The following is a 19,561-nucleotide window of genomic DNA, read 5'->3' as shown; positions in this document are numbered from 1 at the left end:
TCACTGAATATACCTTTAAATGCTGGAGCAGCAGTTAAAGCAGTAATGTAGCTTCATGTACGTTATAAATTTGAAAGAAAATTAAATTAAAAAAGCTCATACTTGTAGCAACAACTGTTGATGCATTCACAGGAAGGGAGAAGCCTGAACTGCCATTTCTCACAGCCTCCACTAAAGTGTTAGCCACAGCATCGATTGTTGGTGCACTGGTGTTGGCGTTGTTAAATTGCAGGGTCGCATTTACCACAATTGAACCTTGGCTGTGAAAAGATGATTATTGTTAGATTTCATAATTATTATGGATTTCGTCATGAATATTTCTATGGTATTTGGTACAAAAAAGATTATGTCAAGAGCATACCTGAAGCCGTTGATCACAGTTCGATAGAAGTTAGGAAATTGTGTGCTATACACATCGTCCAGCTGTGAAAAGAACACAGAAATTGCACGCACGCACGCGCACACACACACACACACACACACACACACACACACACACACACACACACACACACACACACACACACACACACACACACACACACACACACACACACACACACACACACACACACACACACACACACGCATATTAGCATTATCCACCCGTTAAATATCTAAATAAAGGTATAATTAATTCTCTGTAGAGTCCTTGAGGGATATTTAACAGTGTGGACTTACCGCTGTGGCAACTACGGTTGATAAGTTTTTGAATGCTGCTGAATTTGGATTTTCAAGATCTACTGTGAAGGTTTGCTCGAGTTTGAATTCCAAATCGATCGTTGCCACTGATGCTGGAGCACAAAGGATAGGACAAAATTAGTTGCTGTAAGTTGTTATTACTAAGGATTAAGTCAGATTCAATTCCAATAAAGATGTATTGAGTCACAGTTGAACTGATTAACTTGATATTTTTATATATTAATCATGGCACAGGCACTGCACTTGTGCACGAGATGAGTTCATGAGGTGTATGGTTTCTGTTTGCGATATAGTGGTAAAGTTGTTTTGACTAATGGTTGAGTTTTTTTACCTGGCAATGTAGTTGCAATGACTGGTGATGAAGTTACAGTAACATGTAGTGATGTTGTATAGACTGGTGTTGAAGTTGCATTAACTGGTGAAGTTGCATTAACTGGTGGTGAAGTTGCATTAACTGGTGGTGATGTCACATTAACCGGTGGTGATGTCACATTAACTGGTGGTGACGTTGCATTAACTGGTGGTGATGTTGCATTAACTGGTGGTGAAGTTGCATTAACTGGTGGTGATGTTGCATTAACTGGTGAAGTTGCATTAACTGGTGGTGAAGTTGCATTAACTGGTGGTGATGTCACATTAACCGGTGGTGATGTCACATTAACTGGTGGTGACGTTGCATTAACTGGTGGTGATGTTGCATTAACTGGTGGTGAAGTTGCATTAACTGGTGGTGACGTTGCATTAACTGGTGGTGAAGTTGCATTAACTGGTGGTGAAGTTGCATCAACTGGTGGTGATGTCACATTAAGTGGTGATGATGTTGCATTAACTGGTGGTGATGTTGCATTAACTGGTGGTGAAGTTGCATTAACTGGTGGTGATGTTGCATTAACTGGTGGTGATGTTGCATTAACTGGTGGTGAAGTTGCATTGGCTGGTGGTGAAGTAGAGTTGATATGTGTTGAGGTTGTGTGTAAAGTAGAATTACTTAACAATTTATAATACAAATGAACTCATTGGGTACAAAGTAATTACTTGTTGTGTATGAAACTGTGCTAACATAGCATTCTGAGACAATACCTTGATCCTGTATAAACACACTGTATTCAATATGTTTTTTTAGATGTCTTGATTGTTCAGCCATTCAGAGAAGTCATTGTTGACTTCTCTGAATGGCTATCAGAACTTGATATTATCTTAATATCTTAATCATGGCACAGATATAGTGGTAATGTTGTTTTGACTAATGGTTGAGTTGATTTACCTGGTAATGTTGTTGCAATGACTGGTGATGACGTTACAGTAGCAGATGGTGATGTTGCGGTGATTGGTGTTGAAGTTGCATTCACTGGTGGTGATGTTGTATTAACTGGTGGTGATGTCACATTAACAGGTGGTGATGTCACATTAACAGGTGGTGATGTCACATTAACTGGTGGTGATGTCACATTAACAGGTGGTGATGTCACATTAACAGGTGGTGATGTCACATTAACTGGTGGTGATGTCGCATTCACTGGTGGTGAAGTTGCATTAACTGGTGGAGACGTTGCATTAACTGGTGGTGACGTTGCATTAACAGGTGGTGATGTCACATTAACATGTGGTGATGTCACATTAACTGGTGGTGATGTCACATTAACTGGTGGTGATGTCACATTAACTGGTGGTGATGTCACATTAACTGGTGGTGACGTTGCATTAACAGGTGGTGACGTTGCATTAACTGGTGGTGACGTTGCATTGGCTGATGGTGAAGTAGAGTTGATATGTGGTGAAGTTGTGTTTACTGGTATTAAAGTAGAATTACTAAACAAAATTGAAATGACTAATGATGACATTGCATTACCTGGTGGTGAAGTTGCAGTAACTGGTGATGAAGTTGTGTTGAACGATGACGTAGTAGTAATTGAGGCAGTCGTGGGAGCAACTGTTGTAGAAGCTGTACCTTTAGAAATATTGTAAATTAATTTAAATGCTGGAGCAGCAGTTAAAGCAGTAATGTTACAGCTTCATGTACGTTATAAATTTGAGAGAAAATTAAATTAAAAAAGCTCATACTTGTAGCAACAACTGTTGATGCATTCACAGGAAGGGAGAAGCCTGAACTGCCATTTCTCACAGCCTCCACTAAAGTGTTAGCCACAGCATCGATTGTTGGTGCACTAGAGTTGGCGTTGTTAAATTGCAGGGTAGCATTTACCACAATTGAACCTTGGCTGTGAAAAGATGATTATTGTTAGATTTCATAATTATTATGGATTTTGTCATGAATATTTCTATGGTATTTGGTCCAAAAAAGATTATGTCAAGAGCATACCTGAAGCCGTTGATCACAGTTCGATAGAAGTTAGGAAATTGTGCTCTATACACATTGTCCAGCTGTGAAAAGAACACAGAAATCACACGTGCGTGTGCGCACACACACACACACACACACACACACACACACACACACACACACACACACACACACACACACACACACACACGTATATTATTATTATCCACCCGTTAAAAATCTAAATAAAAGTAGAATTAATTGTCTGTAGAGTCCTTGAGGGATATTTGGCAGAGTGGACTTACCGCTGTGGCAACTGCGGTTGATAAGTTTTTGAATGCTGCTGAATTTGGATTTTCAAGATCTGCTGTGAAGGTTTGCTCGAGTTTGAATTCCAAATCGATCGTTGCCACTGATGCTGGAGCACAAAGGATAGGACAAAATTAGTTGCTGTAAGTTGTTATTACTAAGGATTAAGTCAGATTCAATTTCAATAAAGATGTATTGAGTCACAGTTGAACGGATTAACTTGATATTTTTATATATTAATCATGGCACAGGCACCGCACTTGTGCACAAGATGAGTTCATGAGGTGTATGGTTTCTGTTTGCGATATAGTGGTAAAGATGTTTTGACTAATGGTTGAGTTTTTTTACCTGGCAATGTTGTTGCAATGACTGGTGATGAAGTTACAGTAACATGTAGTGATGTTGTATAGACTGGTGTTGAAGTTGCATTAACTGGTGGTGACGTCACATTAACTGGTGGTGAAGTTGAATTAACTGGTGGCGATGTTGCATTAACTGGTGAAGTTGCATTAACTGGTGGTGACGTTGCATTAACTGGTGGTGAAGTTGCATTAACTGGTGGTGAAGTTGCATCAACTGGTGGTGATGTCACATTAAGTGGTGATGATGTTGCATTAACTGGTGGTGAAGTTGCATTAACTGGTGGTGATGTTGCATTAACTGGTGTTGAAGTTGCATTAACTGGTGAAGTTACATTAACTGGTGGTGAAGTTGCATTAACTGGTGGTGATGTCACATTAACTGGTGGTGATGTTGCATTAACTGGTGGTGATGTTGCATTAACTGGTGGTGATGTTGCATTAACTGGTGGTGATGTTGCATTAACTGGTGAAGTTGCATTAACTGGTGGTGAAGTTGCATTAACTGGTGGTGATGTCACATTAACTGGTGGTGACGTCACATTAACCGGTGGTGATGTCACATTAACTGGTGGTGACGTTGCATTAACTGGTGGTGATGTTGCATTAACTGGTGGTGAAGTTGCATTAACTGGTGGTGATGTTGCATTAACTGGTGGTGAAGTTGCATTAACTGGTGGTGATGTTGCATTAACTGGTGGTGAAGTTGCATTAACTGGTGGTGAAGTTGCATCAACTGGTGGTGATGTCACATTAAGTGGTGATGATGTTGCATTAACTGGTGGTGATGTTGCATTAACTGGTGGTGAAGTTGCATTAACTGATGGTGATGTTGCATTAACTGGTGGTGAAGTTGTATTAACTGGTGGTGAAGTTGCATTAACTGGTGGTGAAGTTGCATTAACTGATGGTGATGTTGCATTAACTGGTGGTGATGTTGCATTAACTGGTGGTGAAGTTGCATTAACTGATGGTGATGTCACATTAACTGGTGGTGATGTTGCATTAACTGGTGGTGAAGTTGCATTGGCTGGTGGTGAAGTAGAGTTGATATGTGGTGAGATTGTGTGTAAAGTAGAATTACTTAACAATTTATAATACAAATGAACTCATTGGGTACAAAGTAATTACTTGTTGTGTATGAAGCTTTGCTAACATAGCATTCTGAGACAATACCTTGATCCTGTATAAACACACTGTATTCAAATGTATTTAGTTTTTTTAGATGTCTTGATTGTTCAGCCATTCAGAGAAGTCATTGTTGACTTCTGAATATAGCTGAACTATCAGAACTTGATATTATCTTAATATCTTAATCATGGCACAGATATAGTGGTAATGTTGTTTTGACTAATGGTTGAGTTGATTTACCTGGTAATGTTGTTGCAATGACTGGTGATGAAGTTACAGTAGCAGATGGTGATGTTGCGGTGATTGGTGTTGAAGTTGCATTCACTGGTGGTGATGTTGTATTAACTGGTGGTGATGTCACATTAACAGGTGGTGATGTCACATTAACAGGTGGTGATGTCACATTAACAGGTGGTGATGTCACATTAACAGGTGGTGATGTCACATTAACTGGTGGTGATGTCACATTAACAGGTGGTGATGTCACATTAACAGGTGGTGATGTCACATTAACTGGTGGTGATGTCACATTAACTGGTGTTGATGTTGCATTCACTGGTGGTGAAGTTGCATTAACTGGTGGAGACGTTGCATTAACTGGTGGTGACGTTGCATTAACAGGTGGTGATGTCACATTAACATGTGGTGATGTCACATTAACTGGTGGTGATGTCACATTAACTGGTGGTGATGTCACATTAACTGGTGGTGACGTTGCATTAACAGGTGGTGACGTTGCATTAACTGGTGGTGACGTTGCATTGGCTGATGGTGAAGTAGAGTTGATATGTGGTGAGGTTATGTTTACTGGTATTAAAGTAGAATTACTAAACAAAATTGAAATGACTAATGATGACATTGCATTACCTGGTGGTGAAGTTGCAGTAACTGGTGATGATGTTGCATTGATTGGTGACAATGTCGTATTGACTGATGGTGATGTCACATTGACTGGTGGTGATGTTGCATTGACTGGTGGTGATGTTGCATTGACTGATGGTGATGTCGCATTGACTGGTGGTGATGTTGCATTGACTGGTGGTGATGTTGCATTGACTGGTGGTGATGTTGCATTGACTGATGGTGATGTCGCATTGACTGGTGGTGATGTCGCATTGACTGATGGTGATGTTGCATTGACTGTTGGTGATGTTGCATTGACTGGTGGTGATGCTGCAGTGATTGGTCGTGATGTTGCGGTGATTGGTGATGTCGCATTGACTGGTGATGATGTAGCGGTGATTGGTGATGATGTTGCATTGACTGGTGGGGAAGTTGCATTGAAGTATTGTAATATTAGTTATTATATTGTGTTAAGCAACAATGATCACACTATTCAGACCAGATTTTAAATGTACAGTATAGCCTATAATGAGTTACAGATGTCTTTAATATAAATGGTTTTTTTTTTTTTGGGGGGGGGGGTTCATCTATATTCACAGGAGACAAAGTTGAATTAACTATTGATGAAATTGCATTACCTGCTGGAGAAGTTGCAATGATCGTGGTTAAAGGTGCAGCTGTTGTGGTCTCTTGATTTGACGACACAACTACAATGTGAAAATAAAGACATTACATCAGTACTTGTTACCCTAATACTTAATAAAAATAAATGGTATAGTTGTATTATTATTTATTTTTTTACCAGTGGCAACAACAGTTGATGTGTTCACGGGAAGGGAGAAATTAGAGCCGGATACAGCGTCAACGAGAGTACTAGCCACAGACGTTGCATTTGGTGCAGTTGCATTTTCCTCTTGGTTGAATATTAATTCAGCCTCTACCTTAACTGATCCAGCGCTGCAAAAGGGATGTTGATAAGTGGCATTATTACTATTGGTGCCAATATGACTACTATGTAATTTTCTGCATTAACTTATGATTGCTTAAAAAGTAGAAAGGCATTCTATAATCAATTATATTGCAAGTAATACAGTGAAGACCATTGGTGCATACCTGAAGCCTTTTACAACAGTGCGATTGAAATTAGAAAACTTTTCTTTGTATAGATTGTCCATCTGTAAACAAGAAAAGGATGGTCACTGATATAACTGGAAAAACACCTTTCTATACAGTGTTTCATTGTAAACTTTAGTTGTATTCCTAAGTCAGAGATGTGTATGTTATTATTAAAGTCGTGATATTAGAAATTACTTAAGCTATGTGAAATATTTAATTGACAGGCTGTACATCGTGATAGGTTACTTACCGCTGTTACTACTAAGGCTGCTAATGTCTTGAATTCCTGAGAAGATGTGTTTGCAAGTTGTGGTTTGAAGTCTTGCATTATTTTGAATTCCAACGCAATCTTTGGCTGTGCTGGTGATGCAGGCGTTGTAACTGCAAGTGGTGCACAGTGTGTAGAAACCATTTATAGTTGATGCAATTTTATGGACTTAGTATTTGGGCACATGTGTAGTAGTGGTGCATTCAATTTGGTTTAATAATAGTACAGTTGGTTTTACCTGGGAAGGTAGCTGCAGTGAATTGCGCAGAAGTCGTGTGAACTGCTGGTGAGGTTGTGTTAACAGATGGGGAAGTCGCAGTCACTGGTGGTGAAGTTGCATTACCTGATGGAAAGGTTGCATTAAAATAGTGATGTTATGATTACCCGTTTCTTATTTCTAAAGTTATAATAACTAGTCAATACCCATTCGGGGAAATGCCCTGTTCTGTCTCACTCCCCCCGTCTATCTGCCACTTATATGGGTGTCCCCTGTGGCACACCCCTTATGTGATGCTCAACCAATCACTGTGCAGAATGGCACACCTTCCAGACAATATTTTCCGTCCTCAACTTTTGCAGATACGACTAAAATGATTAGTTAGAAGACATTTCGAAGATAGATTTTAAAACACATTATAGTTGTAAGGGTATTTGACCTCTATAGTGGTATTCAGATATTATAACTAAGCTGAGTAATGATTAATTCAATGGTAATTAGTGGTAAAGTTATTTTGTCTATTCATTTGTTTTACCGTCCTGGGGTAGTACCTGCAGTGACAGGTAGGGATGTTGTATGGACTATAGGTGAAGTTGCATTGTGACGTGGTGAAGTTGGAATGACTGGAGGTGAGGTTGTATTGCCTAATGAAAAGGTTAGATCACATTAAGATGTGACTACTTGTGTTTCTTATATTTCTGAAGTTATTATACTAGAGATTATAATTTAATGTACTGTATTTTTTATTTGTGTCTGTATTTGTCACTGATCAGATCTGCATGGCTCCTTCCCCTGACTCCGCCCCTTGCTGCAGGGCATATTGCTCTTTTGTACAGGCTCATTTTGGACATTTTAATTGTGATTGGTTTCGTTTTGTCTTGTTATGATTTTAAGATTTTAGTTAGTTAGTTATATAGGATTGGTTAGGGTTTTAGGCTTAGGGCGTTTTTAAGTTTCATTGTATTTTCTACTGGCCATTTTAGAGTGCCCTTGTATAAGGCAATAAAGTTCAATTTTGTAACCCCCCAAAATCCTGTCCTGTATCAGTCTTTCATAGTTTTCCATAATTTATATGCTCTTTTTTAACTGGGTGTCCTCTTTATTGTTTTTAAGAGTTCCCTTTAGTCTTTTTAATCCAAGGGTGGCGTAGTTCGGCTACATTTTTAACAGTCTCACAGTATAACGCACACCGCACTTTAATCAGTGCACTTTAATCTATTACTTTGTTGGTTGTTTGACTTAACCGGCTCCCGTCACACTTGCATATATTTTTGTCCGCTCCAGTTATATTCAGATATTATAGCTAAACTGAATAGTGTTTAATTCAAAGCAATTAGTTGTAAAGTTAATTTGACTAATGATTTGTTTGTTTTACCTGGACTAGTAGCTGCAGTGACTGGTGGGGATGTTGTATGGACTATAGGTGAAGTTTCATTGACTGGGGATGAAGTTGCAATGACTGGTGTTGGAGTTATATTGGGTCGTGGTGACGTTGCATTTTGTCGTGGTGAAGTTGCATTGTGTCGTGGTGAAGTTGCATTAACTGGTGGTGAAGTTGTATTGTGTCGTGGCGAAGTTTGAATGACTGGTGGTGAAGTTGCATTGCCTGATGGAAATGTTACATTACATTGTGAAGTTATGATTACCAGTGTTTCTTACTTTTCTAAGGTTGTATTAATAAAGATTATAATTGTGCACATCCCCTTGTCTGCTCCAGTTATATTCATTCATTTTATAGCTAAACTGAGCACTGATTCATTCAAAGAAATTAGTGGTAAAGTTAATTAGGGTTTGTTTGTGTTACCTGGACTAGTAGCAGCAGTGACTGGTGGGGATGTTGTATGGACTATAGGTGAAGTTACAATGACTGGTGTTGAAGTTATATTGGGTCGTCGTGGTGATGTTGTATTTTGTCCCGGTGAAGTTGCATTAACTGGTGGTGAAGTTGCATTGTGTCGTGGCGAAGTTTGAATGACTGGTGGTGAAGTTGCATTACCTGTTGGAAAGGTTACATTCAATTGTGAAGTCATGATTACCGGTGTTTCTTATATTTCCAAAGTTATAATCATAAAGGTTATAATTGAATGTTCTTTTTCAACACATAGTCGGAGTGGAATTTGTCACTAGTCTCTGTAGTTATATTCAGATATTATAGCTAAACTGAATGATGATTAATTCAGAGTTATTAGTTGTAAAGTTATTTTGACTATTCATTTGTTATACCTGGGGTAGTACCTGCAGTGACAGGTAGGGATGTTGTATGCACTATAGGTGAAGTTGCATTGACTGGTGTTGATGTTACAGTGACTGGTGTTGAAGTCATTTTGGGTCGTGGTGAAGTTGCATTAACTGGTGGTGAAGTTGCATTGTGTCGTGGCGAAGTTTGAATGACTGGTGGTGAAGTTGCATTGCCTGATGGAAATGTTACATTACATTGTGAAGTTATGATTACCAGTGTTTCTTACTTTTCTAAAGTTATAATAATAAAGATTGTGCACATCCCCTTGTCTGCTTCAGTTATATTCGGATTTTATAGCTAAACTGAGTACTGATTAATTCAAAGCAATTAGTGGTAAAGTTAATTAGACTAATTAGGGTTTGTTTGTGTTACCTGGACTAGTAGCTGCAGTGACTGGTGGGGATGTTGTATGGACTATAGGTGAAGTTACAATGACTGGTGTTGAAGTTATATTGGGTCGTGGTGATGTTGTATTTTGTCGCGGTGAAGTTGCATTAACTGGTGGTGAAGTTGCATTGTGTTGTGGCGAAGTTTGAATGACTGGTGGTGAAGTTGCATTACCTGTTGGAAAGGTTACATTCAATTGTGAAGTCATGATTACCGGTGTTTCTTATTTCTAAAGTTATAATAATAAAGATTATGATTGAATTAGCCTTTTCAACACATTATGGGGGAATTTGTCACTGTAGTCTTTGTCCTCTGTAGTTATATTCAGATATTATAGCTAAACTGAATGGTGATTCATTTAAAGTTATTAGTGGTAAAGTTATTTTGACTATTCATTTGTTTTACCTGGGGTAGTACCTGCAGTGACAGGTAGGGATGTTGTATGGACTATAGGTGAAGTTGCATTGACTGGGGATGAAGTTGTAATGACTGGTGTTGAAGTTATATTGGGTCGTGGTGACGTTGCATTTTGTCGTGGTGAAGTTGCATTGTGTCGTGGTGAAGTTGCATTAACTGGTGGTGAAGTTGTATTGTGTCGTGGCGAAGTTTGAATGACTGGTGGTGAAGTTGCATTGCCTGATGGAAATGTTACATTACATTGTGAAGTTATGATTACCAGTGTTTCTTACTTTTCTAAGGTTGTATTAATAAAGATTATAATTGTGCACATCCCCTTGTCTGCTCCAGTTATATTCATTCATTTTATAGCTAAACTGAGCACTGATTCATTCAAAGAAATTAGTGGTAAAGTTAATTAGGGTTTGTTTGTGTTACCTGGACTAGTAGCAGCAGTGACTGGTGGGGATGTTGTATGCACTATAGGTGAAGTTGCATTGACTGGTGTTGATGTTACAGTGACTGGTGTTGAAGTCATTTTGGGTCGTGGTGACGTTGCATTAACTGGTGGTGAAGTCGCATTGTGTCGTGGCGAAGTTTGAATGACTGGTGGTGATGTTGCATTACCTGATGGAAAGGTTACATTCAATTGTGAAGTTATTATTACCGGTGATTCTGATATTAGTTATAATCAATAATAATTTAATGTGCTTCTTCAACACATTATAATCATAGGGGTATGTCACTGTACTCTTGCATATCCCTTTGTCCACTCCAGTTAATTCATTAGATGTTTTATACATTGGAAGTACAGTTTCAATTTGCTTTGATTAAATTGTACCTGCTGGTGAATCTGTGGTGATTGTTGTTAAAGGTGCTGCTGTAGTGGGTGCTTGAGTTGGTGGCAAAACCACTGTAAAAAATAAAACTTTCATATCAATATCAATGCAGGCCATGATATATAATTAATAACAAGGGGAAAAAAATACCATTAAACAGGTCATTAAAGAGCCACACTGTGAGCTATTATCGGTTGAGTCGACAATTCTTACCCGTGACAACAATAGTTGACGTGTTCACAGGAAGGGAGAAATTAGAGCTGGATGCAGCCTCAACAAGAGTACTAGCCACAGAAGAGGCATCTGGTATAGTTGCATTTTCCTCTTGGTTGAATATTAATTCAGCCTCCACATTTACTGATCCTGAGCTGTAAAAGTGATTCATTATTATTAATTATAACATTTATGTTATAATTAATACCAAATGTTATGGTACATTAAAGGTACAAATCAATGATACGTTAATATTTATGTACTAAAAACATATATACTTAATACAGTATAACTCCAATGGTGCATACCTGAAGCCGGTTATAACAGTGCGATTGAAATTAGAAAACTTTGCCTTATAGACGTTGTCCATCTGTAAACAGAAATTCAGTCATTGAAATTATTACAGAAATAATTACACAGGAACTGTAAAATAATACTTAGTATCCCACCAAGTTCATTTCATGGTTCAAGATTAATAGATTTACATTTGATTAATTAATAACAATGTTCTAGAGAACATTTTGAAAGGTGGAGGTTGTTTAGTTATTTGGTAATTTTACAATGAAAGCAAAACATTTCCATAAAGTATGGTTATTTTTAATCATCATAATTATACATTTGCCAGAGATCAATATAATAGTAATATGCATGATAGGAGGAATCGCTGAAGTTATGGAGAATGTATTGGTAGGTGTTGGATCATCATAATGGTACTTACCGCTGAAGCTACTTTGGTTGCTAAGTTCTGGAATGCGACTGAGGATGTGTTTTCAAGGTCTTTTGTGAAGTTTTGCGTTATTTTGAATTCTAACACGACCTTTGGCATTGCTGGTGGTGCTGTTGTAGCTACATATGAAGCACAATGGGTAGAAACAGTTAGTTACAGTTAAATTGAGTTATTATAGCTGAACAGTAAATTATATGTTCAAAGTGATTAGCAGTGAAGTTCTTTTCACTAATAGTGCAGATGTTTAACCTGGGATAGTAGCTGCAGTGACAGGTAGGCGTGTTGTATGGACAATAGGTGAAGTTGCAGTGACTCGTGGTGAAGTTGCAATGACTGGCAGTGAAGTTGCAGTTACTCGTGGTGAAGTTGCAATGACTGGCAGTGACGTTGCATTGTGTCGTGGTGAAGTCGGAATGACTGGAGGTGAAGTTGTATTACCTAATGGAAAGGATAGATCACATTGTTAAGATATGACTACTTGTGTTTCTTATATTGCTGAAGTTATTATACTAAAGATAATTTAATGTACTTTTAGTTGAGGTGATGTTGCTTTACCTGATGGAAAGTTTACATGAAATTGTGAAGTTATGATTACCGGTGTTTCTTATATTTCTAAAGTTATAATAATAAACACATTATAATCATAGGGGTATGTCACTGTACTCTTGCATATCCCATTGTCCGCTCCAGTTATATTCAGATAGTTTCGGAGGGGAATTCGTCACTATAGTCTTTGTCCTCTGTAGTTATGTTCAGATGTTATAGCTAAACTGAATGGTGATTAATTCAAAGTTATTAGTGGTAAAGTTATTTTGACTATTCATTTGTTTTACCTGGGGTAGTACCTGCAGTGACAGGTAGGGATGTTGTATGGACTATAGGTGAAGTTGCATTGACTGGTGATGAAGTTGCAATGACTGGTGTTGAAGTTATATTGGGTCGTGGTGACGTTGCATTTTGTCGTGGTGAAGTTGCATTGTGTCGTGGTGAAGTTGCATTAACTGGTGGTGAAGTTGCATTGTGTCGTTGCGAAGTTTGAATGACTGGTGGTGAAGTTGCATTGCCTGATGGAAATGTTACATTACATTGTGAAGTTATGATTACCAGTGTTTCTTACTTTTCTAAAGTTATAATAATAAAGATTGTGCACATCCCCTTGTCTGCTTCAGTTATATTCGGATTTTATAGCTAAACGGAGTACTGATTAATTCAAAGCAATTAGTGGTAAAGTTAATTAGACTAATTAGGGTTTGTTTGTGTTACCTGGACTAGTAGCTGCAGTGACTGGTGGGGATGTTGTATGGACTATAGGTGAAGTTACAATGACTGGTGTTGAAGTTATATTGGGTCGTGGTGATGTTGTATTTTGTCGCGGTGAAGTTGCATTAACTGGTGGTGAAGTTGCATTGTGTTGTGGCGAAGTTTGAATGACTGGTGGTGAAGTTGCATTACCTGTTGGAAAGGTTACATTCAATTGTGAAGTCATGATTACCAGTGTTTCTTATTTCTAAAGTTATAATAATAAAGATTATGATTGAATTAGCCTTTTCAACACATTATGGGGGAATTTGTCACTGTAGTCTTTGTCCTCTGTAGTTATATTCAGATATTATAGCTAAACTGAATGGTGATTCATTTAAAGTTATTAGTGGTAAAGTTATTTTGACTATTCATTTGTTTTACCTGGGGTAGTACCTGCAGTGACAGGTAGGGATGTTGTATGGACTATAGGTGAAGTTGCATTGACTGGGGATGAAGTTGCAATGACTGGTGTTGAAGTTATATTGGGTCGTGGTGACGTTGCATTTTGTCGTGGTGAAGTTGCATTGTGTCGTGGTGAAGTTGCATTAACTGGTGGTGAAGTTGTATTGTGTCGTGGCGAAGTTTGAATGACTGGTGGTGAAGTTGCATTGCCTGATGGAAATGTTACATTACATTGTGAAGTTATGATTACCAGTGTTTCTTACTTTTCTAAGGTTGTATTAATAAAGATTATAATTGTGCACATCCCCTTGTCTGCTCCAGTTATATTCATTCATTTTATAGCTAAACTGAGCACTGATTCATTCAAAGAAATTAGTGGTAAAGTTAATTAGGGTTTGTTTGTGTTACCTGGACTAGTAGCAGCAGTGACTGGTGGGGATGTTGTATGGACTATAGGTGAAGTTACAATGACTGGTGTTGAAGTTATATTGGGTCGTCGTGGTGATGTTGTATTTTGTCCCGGTGAAGTTGCATTAACTGGTGGTGAAGTTGCATTGTGTCGTGGCGAAGTTTGAATGACTGGTGGTGAAGTTGCATTACCTGTTGGAAAGGTTACATTCAATTGTGAAGTCATGATTACCGGTGTTTCTTATATTTCTAAAGTTATAATCATAAAGGTTATAATTGAATGTTCTTTTTCAACACATAGTCGGAGTGGAATTTGTCACTAGTCTCTGTAGTTATATTCAGATATTATAGCTAAACTGAATGATGATTAATTCAGAGTTATTAGTTGTAAAGTTATTTTGACTATTCATTTGTTATACCTGGGGTAGTACCTGCAGTGACAGGTAGGGATGTTGTATGCACTATAGGTGAAGTTGCATTGACTGGTGGTGATGTTACAGTGACTGGTGTTGAAGTCATTTTGGGTCGTGGTGACGTTGCATTTTGTCGTGGTGAAGTTGCATTGTGTCGTGGTGAAGTTGCATTAACTGGTGGTGAAGTTGCATTGTGTCGTGGCGAAGTTTGAATGACTGGTGGTGAAGTTGCATTGCCTGATGGAAATGTTACATTACATTGTGAAGTTATGATTACCAGTGTTTCTTACTTTTCTAAAGTTATAATAATAAAGATTGTGCACATCCCCGTGTCTGCTTCAGTTATATTCAGATTTTATAGCTAAACGGAGTACTGATTAATTCAAAGCAATTAGTGGTAAAGTTAATTAGACTAATTAGGGTTTGTTTGTGTTACCTGGACTAGTAGCTGCAGTGACTGGTGGGGATGTTGTATGGACTATAGGTGAAGTTACAATGACTGGTATTGAAGTTATATTGGGTCGTGGTGATGTTGTATTTTGTCGCGGTGAAGTTGCATTAACTGGTGGTGAAGTTGCATTGTGTTGTGGTGAAGTTTGAATGACTGGTGGTGAAGTTGCATTACCTGTTGGAAAGGTTACATTCAATTGTGAAGTCATGATTACCGGTGTTTCTTATTTCTAAAGTTATAATAATAAAGATTATGATTGAATTAGCCTTTTCAACACATTATGGGGGAATTTGTCACTGTAGTCTTTGTCCTCTGTAGTTATATTCAGATATTATAGCTAAACTGAATGGTGATTCATTTAAAGTCATTAGTGGTAAAGTTATTTTGACTATTCATTTGTTTTACCTGGGGTAGTACCTGCAGTGACAGGTAGGGATGTTGTATGGACTATAGGTGAAGTTGCATTGACTGGGGATGAAGTTGCAATGACTGGTGTTGAAGTTATATTGGGTCGTGGTGACGTTGCATTTTGTCGTGGTGAAGTTGCATTGTGTCGTGGTGAAGTTGCATTAACTGGTGGTGAAGTTGTATTGTGTCGTGGCGAAGTTTGAATGACTGGTGGTGAAGTTGCATTGCCTGATGGAAATGTTACATTACATTGTGAAGTTATGATTACCAGTGTTTCTTACTTTTCTAAGGTTGTATTAATAAAGATTATAATTGTGCACATCCCCTTGTCTGCTCCAGTTATATTCATTCATTTTATAGCTAAACTGAGCACTGATTCATTCAAAGAAATTAGTGGTAAAGTTAATTAGGGTTTGTTTGTGTTACCTGGACTAGTAGCAGCAGTGACTGGTGGGGATGTTGTATGGACTATAGGTGAAGTTGCATTGACTGGTGGTGATGTTACAGTGACTGGTGTTGAAGTCATTTTGGGTCGTGGTGACGTTGCATTAACTGGTGGTGAAGTCGCATTGTGTCGTGGCGAAGTTTGAATGACTGGTGGTGAAGTTGCATTACCTGTTGGAAAGGTTACATTAAATTGTGAAGTCATGATTATCGGTGTTTCTTATATTTCTAAAGTTATAATCATAAAGGTTATAATTGAATGTTCTTTTTCAACACATAGTCAGAGTGGAATTTGTCACTAGTCTCTGTAGTTATATTCAGATATTATAGCTAAACTGAATGATGATTAATTCAGAGTTATTAGTTGTAAAGTTATTTTGACTATTAATTTGTTATACCTGGGGTAGTACCTGCAGTGACAGGTAGGGATGTTGTATGCACTATAGGTGAAGTTGCATTGACTGGTGGTGATGTTACAGTGACTGGTGTTGAAGTCATTTTGGGTCGTGGTGACGTTGCATTTTGTCGTGGTGAAGTTGCATTGTGTCGTGGTGAAGTTGCATTAACTGGTGGTGAAGTTGCATTGTGTCGTGGCGAAGTTTGAATGACTGGTGGTGAAGTTGCATTGCCTGATGGAAATGTTACATTACATTGTGAAGTTAGGATTACCAGTGTTTCTTACTTTTCTAAAGTTATAATAATAAAGATTGTGCACATCCCCTTGTCTGCTTCAGTTATATTCGGATTTTATAGCTAAACGGAGTACTGATTAATTCAAAGCAATTAGTGGTAAAGTTAATTAGACTAATTAGGGTTTGTTTGTGTTACCTGGACTAGTAGCTGCAGTGACTGGTGGGGATGTTGTATGGACTATAGGTGAAGTTACAATGACTGGTATTGAAGTTATATTGGGTCGTGGTGATGTTGTATTTTGTCGCGGTGAAGTTGCATTAACTGGTGGTGAAGTTGCATTGTGTTGTGGTGAAGTTTGAATGACTGGTGGTGAAGTTGCATTACCTGTTGGAAAGGTTACATTCAATTGTGAAGTCATGATTACCGGTGTTTCTTATTTCTAAAGTTATAATAATAAAGATTATGATTGAATTAGCCTTTTCAACACATTATGGGGGAATTTGTCACTGTAGTCTTTGTCCTCTGTAGTTATATTCAGATATTATAGCTAAACTGAATGGTGATTCATTTAAAGTTATTAGTGGTAAAGTTATTTTGACTATTCAATTGTTTTACCTGGGGTAGTACCTGCAGTGACAGGTAGGGATGTTGTATGGACTATAGGTGAAGTTGCATTGACTGGGGATGAAGTTGCAATGACTGGTGTTGAAGTTATATTGGGTCGTGGTGACGTTGCATTTTGTCGTGGTGAAGTTGCATTGTGTCGTGGTGAAGTTGCATTAACTGGTGGTGAAGTTGTATTGTGTCGTGGCGAAGTTTGAATGACTGGTGGTGAAGTTGCATTGCCTGATGGAAATGTTACATTACATTGTGAAGTTATGATTACCAGTGTTTCTTACTTTTCTAAGGTTGTATTAATAAAGATTATAATTGTGCACATCCCCTTGTCTGCTCCAGTTATATTCATTCATTTTATAGCTAAACTGAGCACTGATTAATTCAAAGAAATTAGTGGTAAAGTTAATTAGGGTTCGTTTGTGTTACCTGGACTAGTAGCAGCAGTGACTGGTGGGGATGTTGTATGGACTATAGGTGAAGTTGCATTGACTGGTGGTGATGTTACAGTGACTGGTGTTGAAGTCATTTTGGGTCGTGGTGACGTTGCATTAACTGGTGGTGAAGTCGCATTGTGTCGTGGCGAAGTTTGAATGACTGGTGGTGATGTTGCATTACCTGATGGAAAGGTTACATTCAATTGTGAAGTTATTATTACCGGTGATTCTGATATTAGTTATAATCAATAATAATGTAATGTGCTTCTTCAACACATTATAATCATAGGGGTATGTCACTGTACTCTTGCATATCCCTTTGTCCACTCCAGTTAATTCATTAGATGTTTTATACATTGGAAGTACAGTTTCAATTTGCTTTGATGAAATTGTACCTGCTGGTGAATCTGTGGTGATTGTTGTTAAAGGTGCTGCTGTAGTGGGTGCTTGAGTTGGCGGCAAAACCACTGTAAAAAATAAAACTTTCATATCAATATCAATGCAGGCCATGATATATAATTAATAACAAGGGAAAAAAAACACCATTAAACAGGTCATTAAAGAGCCACACTGTGAGCTATTATCGGTTGAGTCGACAATTCTTACCCGTGGCAACAATAGTTGACGTGTCCACAGGAAGGGAGAAATTAGAGCTGGATGCAGCCTCAACAAAAGTACTAGCCACAGAAGAGGCATCTGGTATAGTTGCATTTTCCTCTTGGTTGAATATTAATTCAGCCTCCACATTTACTGATCCTGAGCTGTAAAAGTGATTCATTATTATTAATTATAACATTTATGTTATAATTAATACCAAATGTTATGGTACATTAAAGGTACAAATCAATGATACGTTAATATTTATGTACTAAAAACATATATACTTAATACAGTATAACTCCATTGGTGCATACCTGAAGCCGGTTATAACAGTGCGATTGAAATTAGAAAACTTTGCCTTATAGACGTTGTCCATCTGTAAACAGAAATTCAGTCATTGAAATTAATACAGAAATAATTACACAGGAACTGTAAAATAATACTTAGTATCCCACCAAGTTCATTTCATGGTTCAAGATTAATAGATTTACATTTGATTAATTAATAACAATGTTCTAGAGAACATTTTGAAAGGTGGAGGCAGTCATTTGTTAAAAATCTTTTAACTTGTTTAGTTATTTGGTAATTTTACAACGAAAGCAAAACATTTCCATAAAGTATGGTTATTTTTAATCATCATAATTATACATTTGCCAGAGATCAATATAATAGTAATATGCATGATAGGAGGAATCGCTGAAGTTATGGAGAATGTATTGGTAGGTGTTGGATCATCATAATGGTACTTACCGCTGAAGCTACTTTGGTTGCTAAGTTCTGGAATGCGACTGAGGATGTGTTTTCAAGGTCTTTTGTGAAGTTTTGCGTTATTTTGAATTCTAACACGACCTTTGGCATTGCTGGTGGTGCTGTTGTAGCTACATATGAAGCACAATGGGTAGAAACAGTTAGTTACAGTTAAATTGAGTTATTATAGCTGAACAGTAAATTATATGTTCAAAGTGATTAGCAGTGAAGTTCTTTTCACTAATAGTGCAGATGTTTAACCTGGGATAGTAGCTGCAGTGACAGGTAGGCGTGTTGTATGGACAATAGGTGAAGTTGCAGTGACTCGTGGTGAAGTTGCAATGACTGGCAGTGAAGTTGCAGTTACTCGTGGTGAAGTTGCAATGACTGGCAGTGACGTTGCATTGTGTCGTGGTGAAGTCGGAATGACTGGAGGTGAAGTTGTATTACCTAATGGAAAGGATAGATCACATTGTTAAGATATGACTACTTGTGTTTCTTATATTGCTGAAGTTATTATACTAAAGATAATTTAATGTACTTTTAGTTGAGGTGATGTTGCTTTACCTGATGGAAAGTTTACATGAAATTGTGAAGTTATGATTACCGGTGTTTCTTATATTTCTAAAGTTATAATAATAAACACATTATAATCATAGGGGTATGTCACTGTA

General features: G+C 37.8%; 3 protein-coding genes across 3 annotated transcripts in view; all 3 read right to left on the bottom strand.

Annotated features, from left to right (window-relative positions):
* Positions 1 to 19,561, bottom strand: part of LOC310858691 (uncharacterized protein) — a 55,095-nt gene that overhangs the window by 15,951 nt on the left and 19,583 nt on the right. The window contains exons 2-14 of the mRNA XM_083764918.1: positions 7,248 to 7,352; positions 6,992 to 7,122; positions 6,739 to 6,800; positions 6,428 to 6,582; positions 6,264 to 6,332; positions 5,650 to 6,045; positions 3,289 to 3,401; positions 3,023 to 3,084; positions 2,764 to 2,921; positions 2,552 to 2,650; positions 682 to 794; positions 362 to 423; positions 103 to 260 (exon numbers count right to left, since the gene is read on the bottom strand). Of these exons, the coding sequence (XP_083621044.1) occupies positions 103 to 260; positions 362 to 423; positions 682 to 794; positions 2,552 to 2,650; positions 2,764 to 2,921; positions 3,023 to 3,084; positions 3,289 to 3,401; positions 5,650 to 6,045; positions 6,264 to 6,332; positions 6,428 to 6,582; positions 6,739 to 6,800; positions 6,992 to 7,069 (1,525 nt within the window). The 5' untranslated portion in view covers positions 7,070 to 7,122; positions 7,248 to 7,352. The remainder of the gene's footprint in view (positions 1 to 102; positions 261 to 361; positions 424 to 681; positions 795 to 2,551; positions 2,651 to 2,763; positions 2,922 to 3,022; positions 3,085 to 3,288; positions 3,402 to 5,649; positions 6,046 to 6,263; positions 6,333 to 6,427; positions 6,583 to 6,738; positions 6,801 to 6,991; positions 7,123 to 7,247; positions 7,353 to 19,561) is intronic.
* Positions 9,106 to 12,141, bottom strand: LOC310859164 (uncharacterized protein; the record flags this gene model as incomplete). Its single annotated transcript, XM_083765563.1, has 6 exons — positions 12,019 to 12,141; positions 11,609 to 11,670; positions 11,301 to 11,455; positions 11,090 to 11,161; positions 10,766 to 10,875; positions 9,106 to 9,222 (listed from the first exon to the last, which is right to left on the bottom strand). Exons 1-6 carry the CDS (start codon positions 12,124 to 12,126, stop codon positions 9,106 to 9,108), a joined length of 624 nt encoding a protein of 207 aa, XP_083621689.1. The 5' UTR covers positions 12,127 to 12,141.
* On the bottom strand, positions 13,694 to 19,013 carry LOC310859163 (uncharacterized protein; the record flags this gene model as incomplete). The annotated part of the gene is made up of 6 exons (XM_083765562.1): positions 18,891 to 19,013; positions 18,455 to 18,516; positions 18,147 to 18,301; positions 17,936 to 18,007; positions 14,140 to 14,331; positions 13,694 to 13,941 (listed from the first exon to the last, which is right to left on the bottom strand). Exons 1-6 carry the CDS (start codon positions 18,996 to 18,998, stop codon positions 13,694 to 13,696), a joined length of 837 nt encoding a protein of 278 aa, XP_083621688.1. The 5' UTR covers positions 18,999 to 19,013.

Source organism: Protomyctophum parallelum, assembly GCF_964188405.1.
Source record: "Protomyctophum parallelum genome assembly, chromosome: 5".
NCBI classification, from domain to species: Eukaryota; Metazoa; Chordata; class Actinopteri; order Myctophiformes; family Myctophidae; genus Protomyctophum; species Protomyctophum parallelum.
Note: the sequence above shows the minus strand (reverse complement) of the source record. Positions and strands in the feature narration are given on the sequence as shown.